Genomic DNA, 10,244 nt, shown 5'->3' on the forward strand with positions numbered 1-10,244 from the left:
TGTTTCTTCGTCATTAGCCCTATATTAATAATTAATTACACATCCACCACTGTTTCATTCTCATCTTACTATACAAATTTATAGTTTAATCAAATCCTGTTATTTATCTTTTCTTAATCATTATTAGTTCGTGTTCAGCGTGAGGAATATTCGTCTTAATTAAAATGATTGATCGGACCTGATATTTTCAAACACTATCCGTCGACAGTGACAAGAGTTCTACAATGTAATTTAAATTAGAAATATATTAAAAGTCTTATTGCTTTATTTATTATGAGAAATGTTTATTTCTAAAAATTATATTATTTTATATAATAATATTTAGAACTATTCCTTTTTTTTCTCATTATTTGTTTATAATTTAAAACCATTAATTTAGTTCACGTTCTTTTGGTGTTAGGGGCTTTGATTAATATGAATTATCCATGACAGTATGGATTGAATTTTCTTAAAAAATAATAATTATATTCTTCTAAAAGCTGTTTATACTACACTTATCCTCTTCTTTATTTAGAATATACATTTGAAGGAAAGCTGAATGCATAATACACTTGAGTTCATCCTAATATAAGTAAGATTTGTTATTTATAATGAGTTTGGTGATAGTTATGAAAAGTTTTCTTATTGCATCGTAGACGTCATTGCCTATTCCAAAAATTACAAGCGGTGTGAAAAACTTGTGAAAGTAGATTTTTTTAACATATTTTGGACCTAACTACTAGAACGGATCATACCAAATCTGAAACATAAAAGGAGCACACAACACGTGATTTTGTATCAGTTCTTTTCTCTATTGTCACGACACCTAACAGTGTATAAGTCAACGAATGCTAACTTTTGAAAAAGCTCTTTTAATGATTTTTCATTCATAACATTTATAAATTCATGTTTAAAACGAATTCAATTATTTACCATTTAAACCATTAAGCATTTGATGATTTCACTTATAACTTCATTTATGGTCAAAATCTAAAACGGACCTAAACTGGTCCAAAACCCAACATGAGTGTTTAGTATGGAAGAATTAATACTCATATTATTATTGATTTAAAGTCATTTTCTCTAATAAGAAAAAAATACATTATACTTTTATTATGTTATTCTTTCATTCTAATATGTTTCTGATAAAATGTTAAAATATTGTTTTTCTGATTACTTTTCCTTTTCTTTTTAAACAATAAAAATAATTTTATTAACTTTTACAATAATCAACTTAAATCACTCCCAATATATAATTTGAATGAGACTGTCAGGAAGTGGTCTCACAAAAATTTGCAGCTTATATACTTAAATAATATCTTTGAATCCACATCCACTTGATCCATGATAGCTAAATAATATGCTATTCATTTGTTCAAAATTTCTAAGCCAATAACATCATCTCGAAAGAGACTGAGAAAAAAAAATAAAATAAACGTGATATGAAGTAGATCCCAAAAGTTACGGCCTTTGGTTTTGACAATTTCTCGCGTTTCTAATAATAAGGGTGTGAAAAATACCAGATCTGCTAGTCACAGTTACAATCATTTATATATATATATATATATGTGTGTGTGTGTGTGTGTGTGTGTGTGTGTGTGTGTGTGTGTGTGTGTGTGTGTGTGTGTGTGTGTGTGTGTGTGTGTGTGTGTGTGTGTGTGTGTGTGTGTGTGTGTGTGTGTGTGTGTGTGTGTGTGTGTGTGTGTGTGTGTGTGTGTGTGTGTGTGTGTGTGTGTGTGTGTGTGTGTGTGTGTGTGTGTGTGTGTGTGTGTGTGTGTGTGTGTGTGTGTGTGTGTGTGTGTGTGTGTGTGTGTGTGTGTGTGTGTGTGTGTGTGTGTGTGTGTGTGTGTGTGTGTGTGTGTGTGTGTGTGTGTGTGTGTGTGTGTGTGTGTGTGTGTGTGTGTGTGTGTGTGTGTGTGTGTGTGTGTGTGTGTGTGTGTGTGTGTGTGTGTGTGTGTGTGTGTGTGTGTGTGTGTGTGTGTGTGTGTGTGTGTGTGTGTGTGTGTGTGTGTATATAGAGAGAGAGAGAGAGAGAGAGAGATTCTGAGTTGATTAAATTAATTTCGTAGCTTAATTTTGTGATTTTTATTATACCACGTAAATTTAAGATTATTATGTTCACTAATATAGTGAAGTTGTTAAAGTGATTGTTTAATTTAATTTGATAGATATTAACTTTTTTTTTAATTTGAATTACATTGATTGAGCTCTAATGAGTATTTTTTTTTTCACTTTTGATTATGCTTTCTATTTTATCAATTACATAATTTTTTAAAGAAGATTATATTATTCATCACTTAAAGACATTTGAGACATTTAAGGTATGTTAATATCTCAAAGTTCATTAATATTTTTTTTTGTCTTAAAATTTATTATAAAAAAATATAAGATATAAGAAATTATATCAAATTCATTGATAAAATTTATATTTTATAAGAAAGACAAATTATATTTATTATGAAATATATATATATATATATATATATATATATATATATATATAAATATACAAAAATAGAATATTAATTTATAATTTTTTTCCATTAACGAAAGTTAAATTAGTTAACTTATTAGTATAATGATTTTTTTTTCTAAAATAATGAAAAACTTTCTCTACACGTGTATAAAAATTTTCATAATATGTACTATAAATTTTCATAGTTTTGACTGTATGTAGTTTTCAAATTGTTTTAAAAAAACCATTTCTTACGCACATGTATAAGCTACAGTGTCTCGTATGTTTCAATGCTTAAAAAGTTAAGCACTTTCGTAGGGATACTCTAAAATTAAGTGTCTTATTGATACTTAAAATATAAATCATTAATTTCTCTCATTTAAAACATGATTTTTAAGCACTGATATTTATACAAGTAATGCCACCTCTTTTTTAAAATCTATTAAGTAAGGTTGCTATATAACTAATTTGTATGAGCAATTGGAGATTATCTTAATTATTATTTTATTTTGAACAATATTCGGGTAGCAAGAATTATGTATTACAGCGTTATATTTTTCTTATTGTTTATACTATATTATACAATAGAAATACATGCTCCTGTAAACTTATGGTAATTTTTTTATGATAATAAAAAGTTAAAAAAAATAATTAAAAAATTGTTAATAAATATAAAAATACTAGCTGTAGAAGAAGCAAAAAATGCATAGATACAAAATTCAATTTCCATTATTTAATTGTTAATAATAAAAACTTAAAAGTTGATTAAAAATAAAATAGGGTATTTTTTAAGAAGTGGATCATAATATAAATTTAAGGTAGAATCATGATTAAAGCTGGAATGTTAGTCGGTAGAAGTGAGATGAGTGTGAGCGAGGATCTTGCCTAAATGATTTATGTCACATGTATGTTTGAGACAGTAGAAGGGATTGCTTGGGTGTTTTAGGTTATGTTATGTATTGTGAAAGAGATGGCGCAAACACGAGAGGAATAAGACAACATTGGTACGTGTTTACTAAGAAAAAGGAAAAACCATGACATTGGATTGGACATTGTCCTCTCTAGTTTACCGACTTCTTTACTTCTAAAACGTGTCGGAGCCTGTCTTCAATATTCCATTTGTAGGAACTTATATGCAAGTGGAAACCATTACCAACCAATTTGGAACTGTTTTTCACTTCAAGACAATAAATACATCTAAATTACCCTCCCATCACCTTCATATATTTTACGCTACAAAAATATCTCTACTAAAATTAATCAACTTCAGACCAATGTAACACTGCTTTTCTTCACATAGGATTTTCCTTCTGTCAACATCTCTATCTTGTTATCTTGTTTTTCTTTTGCATGTGCGTGATTCTATTTTTTGTGAAACATGAGATTATTTCGTCAACGGTGACATTTCATGTGTATTTACGAAGAATTACTTACAAGGTTCTCGGATCCTTCGTGCTGGGCTCAACCTAATTTGGTTCTTTGTTTGACAAGTCCAGTGAGTCATGGCCACCGATTGTACATCACTTTCTCACAAGTTGTACAATTTGGACACCTTTCTTTCGTTTCTTTCCGCTCATGTTATTGCCTGTGGATTACGGGATGCATGCATTAAACATATGCGTTAAATAAAATATCTTCGCTGTCAATTTTTTTAGATATATATATATATATATATAAATTTGGAATTATCAAATATATCAAGTATACTAAAATTAAAAAAACAAAATTACCTATATACCATTTTATATGTGTAAAAAAAGTTTGAGAGGTCAAGGCTCCTCAACCACAAACTTTGATATTTTTTATAAGATATATAGTTGAATTAATTTGTTTGACCTAAACTCTTTTACAAATTTTATTTAGATATTTTACTTTTTAATTGGTTCCTGAACTGTCTAGGTATACTATCATAGGAATGACAAGATGAATTATATAGTTCATAAAATCGGGTAAAGTTGAAAGATATTATTAAGTATTTGAATCATCTAAGTTACATCATAATATCTCAGATACAGCTAAGTAAAGGTATATGTGAGTTTTGAAGCTAATGTCTCATATTTAAATCAGACTTCTAACATAATATAAGAAACACACAAAATCTTGATAGTTTTGGTGAAACATATGTTGACTCCTGAAAAAAAAATTAAACTCATCACACTTTAACTATTTTCAATATATAATCATGAGTTTTTAAATAATGATAAATAATTGTGAAAGCATCTCCCAATTGTGTCTTGTCTTTTGGAAACTTTCCTCCTTACCAACAAACACATTTAAAACATCTTGTTATATTAGTTTTATATTTTAAAAGGTAAAATGAGAAATTATATATCTAGCTTGGAATTTCATCGAAACTCTTCATGTAAATAAAATTTATGCAATCACGCCATAATTGTCACTGTCAAGCTGCTTTAGTTAGCTAAGGATGCAAAATCTATGATGGTAATTTGTCAGTTGTTGGCATCAAGCAGCACTCAGTCACTATTAATCACTATTGCTTTGTCCCCTAACCAACAATTATGAAATCCAAGAATGTAAAATACTAAAATCTTCTCTTATCATAACCATTTCAGAGAAAAGGAAGAATGTGTTCATGTTTATTTGATTTTCTCTCCCTTTCTTCACATACATATGTCTATTCACCTGTATACAATTACAGTTAAAGTTATTATAATTTTTTTTTTTAAATTCCATAAATAATTTTCTAACTACTCATTTTCTATAAAATTTGAGCATTAATTTTTCAAATATCGAAATTAAAAAATTATTCTATTTGATCATAATATATCAAAACAACGAATTGATAGCTTTATTACACTTGGTTTTTCTACATTTCAAAGTTATAACAAGGCAAAGTCAAACACATGGTGGTGGAAATTGAAGGTTTTGGAGATAATGAATGGGGATGGAAACGGTACTTGAAAGTAGAAGGGAGATAAAGCTTATTCAAACCCTTAAATACCGATGATCATTGACATAAAGATTCAATAATATCATTAACTAATGAGTAATCCTTAAGAAATCAGGGCAATGGTGACATAATATCATTAACTAATGAGTAATCCTTAACTAGTAAAGTACACCGATAATATAAAAGAAATGGTTACTATTTTCTATGACCATGGCCACTTAGCATCTCTCCATCTAAAGCACCGGTTTAAGGAACGAACTTCATCTAAGCAACTTTGGTCGCTTTCTCTCGGTTGCAGATGCCTATTAGCATCACTAAATCCACAACACTGCAGTGTTTTATCCCGTGTCAACGCTTCCTCCTTGTATGCGGGATTGTTATATCTGGGGTGTTGGACAAAACGCACATTTTTCCACCACAGTTTTATAGCCTGTGGAAAACAAGATGGAGCAGGTTCAACATACTGAACACGGTACAACTGTCACTTCAAACATTTGGCATTTCAGACAAGAACACTTGTCTGAAAGTAAGTTAAATACTCTACACTAACAATATCCTTTTATTTCTAAGTCTATCAATGAAATATGTAATGATTTCCATTTGGCTAAACAAAGGTTGCCATACACACCAATTGATTCATATGGATATTAGAGTACCTGTTTCCAAAATTTCAGTACTTGGCCACAAATAGTTTTTTTACTATACTTGATGATTTTAGAAGTTATACTTGGATTGTTTTGCTAAAATCAAATGTAGAAGTGGGATTACATGTGCATAATTTTATTTACTTGGCTGAAAGTCAATTTGATGTAAGGGTCAAACCATTCCATACGATAATGGAGTGTTTTTATGATGGATTTGTTTCCTAAGCATGGTATAAGCGAGAGGAATGTCCAAGAGTATATCATTAGCATTTCTGTAAGTTTTTTTCCCAAGATCTGTGCACACAACCAAGTTTAAGTTAAAAACTATTTAGTGGATAACCATATTTATTATGCCAAAGCAATCATTATTCAAATCCAAAGGAGTGTGCAATTATAACCTTTTCTAAATATCAATTCTATAACTTTTCTATAATGTACAGGTTTTTATCTATCAACAGTAAAAATACAAGATTATTCAGTTAAGAGATATAAAACTATTAGATATAAAAATACATTCACAAACCTTCAAGTACTAACTCAAGCTTGTGGGAAAGTTCATGCTTGACATGGTACTATTCCTTATGATCACATGATCAACAGTTTAGTCACTATTGTCCCCTATTGTGTTTAGTACAGAGGGCCGCCTCTGATTATAAGGAGCCGCTCTCAGCAAATTTCAGCTCCAATCACAGTTCATATTTTAGTAATTTCAAGTTCGAAACTCTTCAATTGTTTGCAAAAAAAAAAAAACGTCTGACAGCATTTGCTCTAAATACTTCTTGTCATAAAAGAACGCAGCAAGAGGAAAGTATGAAAAAGAAGCTTACATGCCAATATATCCAAACTGCAACTTTATGAGGCATCAACCAAAAGAAAACTGCATGATCTAACTCTGGGGATGAACTCAACTTTTTGGCTTTCAGAGTGGCAGTAAAATAGTTTCCATGCTCAGGCTGATGAACCGAAATTGATATTGTAAGATTCTCTCCAGGATCACTTGCTTTGATATTCCAACTTCCTAGCATATCCTAGCATAGCACAGGGAGTTGCTATCAATAAAATGAGGAAAATTATAAAAAGTTATTGTGATTATATTAAAACTTAAATTTAACCTTGTAGACAAGTATTTAACGTAAACCATGATATCTAGAAAACATTGTAGTATACATAGGAAAAGTATTAGTCCAGACAGAGTCTTCATTACCATCATTTAGTTCCAGTTTCATTTCCCTAACATAGTGAACAGTGGTATATTTACTCTCTATATTCTGAGAATGACAGTATTTTATTTGCATCCTCTATAAAAAGACAAAAAACAGATAGAAGAGACGCTCAAACCGTGTCCTCTGTTCTATATAGACATAATCCAGTAAATGTAGGACATAATTTGCCTATTTACATGATACAATGTGCCTATAATTACATAGACCCTAATTAAATAAGGAAAAAAATCATAAGATATATAAAAAGAATAAATTATAGGAGATCTTTTAAGATACTCTAAAAATATTCTAAGCTACAAAAATGATATCAAATATTTGTCAGATTTTAAAACATCCTAATCTAAATACATCAGACAGTGAATTATGATAATTGTAGACCACATCATAGCATTTACTAGACCATATCCATAGGTTCTTGCCAATAACTTAATTTTTATTCTTAACAACTTTCAGTACAATTTTACCTCATAGCAAATCTGATGTATAGCAACTACATCGCAAGCATACCATGTAAACGACAGTAGTATACAGCAGACTGTGATATAATGTAACTTTATCCTTTTCTGGAACTTCCACAGGCAACATCATCTGAAGCTACTTTGGGAGCACGAATAAGAAAACACATAGAATCCAAAAGCAAAAGGTAAGCTTGCCAACTAATCAAACATTTGTCTTAGAATATAACATTCCATGTGATGTCTCCAAAAGTATACTTCTTACCCTAACTCTTCTATAAACACGGAGAAAATTTTATCTCTTGTTATTTATATCATTGGCTAAGTGCAAGTAGACTCAATCTCCAGTTCAGGAAGATGAACACCGAAGAAAAGATGCAGAACAGTGTAAATAAACCCATTCTCAACAACCACAAGAAAAAAAAAAATACAAGGGTAGAGAGGAACTGAGGTGGTAACTTTTGTTTTTTCAATCCGGATAAAATACCACAATATTGAACCAATAATTGTTAAGTGAACCATAATGTCGTGACTCCTTACTAAAGCAAAAGGAACTTACATACCATAAAAGGACTGACATGCAAAGCCTTGGCCACTAGATCAGAGTGCGGGTCAAAAACAAAAGATACTCTTTCACCCCATGGTGTATTCGTAACCTGAAAAAAAAAATTGCAGTACTATCAATACAGCAAAAATATGGTCCCAAACATCCTACTGATAGTAAGAGAACAAAGACCCTTGCACAGCAGATTCTTAATATCTACTTGGGGACATTATTTTATAGAATTGGAAAAGGTAATGAAAATTTTCATTTGAATTTCAAAATGCTTATCCCCCACTTCCATCGAAGAACAAAAAAAGTCTATTTTTTATTTACTAAAGAGTAAACTGATAAGAAATGAAGCTGCTAAAATGCTGTCAATCATGCCAACAAAAAGAACACATAAATTATAAGCCTAAACGTGTCTTATTTGAGCGAGTTGAGAAGAATTGATACTGAGAAATATAACCTGATGACTTGAGTGGGGAACAATGCATAAATTAGAAAGTCACAGATACTCAAAAAAAAATAGAGCATAAATTAGAAGAGTCACATAAACTTAAAAAGGATAACATCTTTGTCACACACCTCAGCAATGCACTTCTTCAACCGTTTAGTAGAGCCTTCAACAGCATAACAATAATACACACTCAAAGGATTCTGCTCATAACCCACACTAGGAGGGATTGTCAGGAGAAAACTGCGAAATTGGGTTCGACATGAAGCAATATCAAATCAAAACTTCCCAGCGTAGAAAAAGAAAATATCTTAGTTCCCTTAAAGATAAATTTGTCATTATTCGTGAACAAAAACAAGAAAATAAAATAAATTGAGATTTTTAAAGTTAAAATTGCAACTACTTTATAAACTCTCCGATCTAACTTCTCCTAAAGCTTATACAGATAAAGTTGATTTTAACAACAGCTCAAGCCATAAGCTATTAGTCACTGAAAACAAATTGAACGTCAAGGTGAAATTTTGCATGGCTCTAGCAAAACCCAATGGGGAAAAAATAGAAAAAAAAAATGAATTACATTGGTCCATTGGTATCGGTAATTTGGCGAGCTTCATCGGGAGAAAGATGGTCGTGAGGCGCGTGAGATGCACAGTCGAGGTCAATGAATGCGTAGCGAACCCGATATTGGAATGAATGGTTTACAGGGTGACGACGTTGGTGCCACACTGTGCCTTCGTAGAGCGATACGGATTCGTCTTCATCACTGGATAAGGAAGAAGCGGCGCGTGCGGATTCCCGCCGCCGCAGTAGCGTGTTAAAGGCAAGGATAAGGGAGAGCAGAAGAGAGGTGAGGCAAGTTGACACGATAGAGCAAAGAAGATAAAATATTTCCATTATTATTTTTTTCCAATTTTTCTTTGATTTAAAAGTCTTTTGCCAATCAGGTTTCTTCTGTCCGCCAAAGATAAACCCTTACACTTTAAATGCCACAAATAAAAAAATATATTTAAAATTTGTAATTATGTTTAAAGCCAAACAATTGGTTAATTGTTTAAAATAAATGTAGAATATAAATAAACACATGATTAATAAATCTATTTTTGTTATTAAATAGTTATATTTTTCTATAGTTATTGGTGAAAAAACATTGTCTCTCTATTTTAAAAAAGAAGAAAAAGAATAATGTTTCTTTAACAATGACAAGCATAACAATGAGTGTATTTTGTATTGGGTAAAGTGGTATACATATTGCGTAATTTGGTATGAGAAGAAAAAGAAGGATGCCCTAGTCTATATTGCGAAATATCTATAGAGCTATGTCTTATTGTAGAACAAACAATAGAATTCTCAGAAGTAATAGCAGCTGGTGAACCGAGGGGTGTGGGTGCAGGAACTATTATGACATACAAGCCATTTCTTTCTTCATCTTTCCCAATCATTTGCAGGGTTGACTTGTCTTGTATTTCACACGAAAATTCAGAAATGTTAAGTTTACAAGATAGAGATTTAGTTAACTTTGTGACCGAAATAAGATTGACAAAAAAATTAGGAACAAACAAGACATTATGTAAAGTAAGGT

General features: G+C 30.8%; 1 protein-coding gene across 1 annotated transcript; it reads right to left on the reverse strand.

The window, feature by feature from the left end:
• Positions 1-5,405: 5,405 nt before the first annotated feature.
• Positions 5,406-9,578, reverse strand: LOC124835014 (DUF1365 family protein). The gene is made up of 5 exons (XM_047309862.2): positions 9,243-9,578; positions 8,797-8,908; positions 8,231-8,323; positions 6,817-7,017; positions 5,406-5,775 (listed from the first exon to the last, which is right to left on the reverse strand). The coding sequence occupies exons 1-5, from the start codon at positions 9,557-9,559 to the stop codon at positions 5,548-5,550; spliced, it is 951 nt and encodes a 316-aa protein (XP_047165818.1). The 5' UTR covers positions 9,560-9,578; the 3' UTR covers positions 5,406-5,547.
• Positions 9,579-10,244: the final 666 nt, after the last annotated feature.

Source organism: Vigna umbellata, chromosome 5 (assembly GCF_029865625.1).
Source record: "Vigna umbellata cultivar VRB3 chromosome 5, Vumbellata_1.0, whole genome shotgun sequence".
NCBI classification, from domain to species: Eukaryota; Viridiplantae; Streptophyta; class Magnoliopsida; order Fabales; family Fabaceae; genus Vigna; species Vigna umbellata.

What these genes read in the sequence shown, in the direction of transcription:
- LOC124835014 (XM_047309862.2), bottom strand. Translation starts at nt 9,559, where the DNA reads ATGGAAATATTTTATCTTCTTTGCTCTATCGTGTCAACTTGCCTCACC. An exon ending in TGAAGAAGTGCATTGCTGAG is followed by an intron (nt 8,324 to 8,796) that starts GTGTGTGACAAA and finishes TTTTTTTTTCAG; the next exon opens with GTTACGAATACACCATGGGG. An exon ending in TGCATGTCAGTCCTTTTATG is followed by an intron (nt 7,018 to 8,230) that starts GTATGTAAGTTC and finishes GTGCTATGCTAG; the next exon opens with GATATGCTAGGAAGTTGGAA.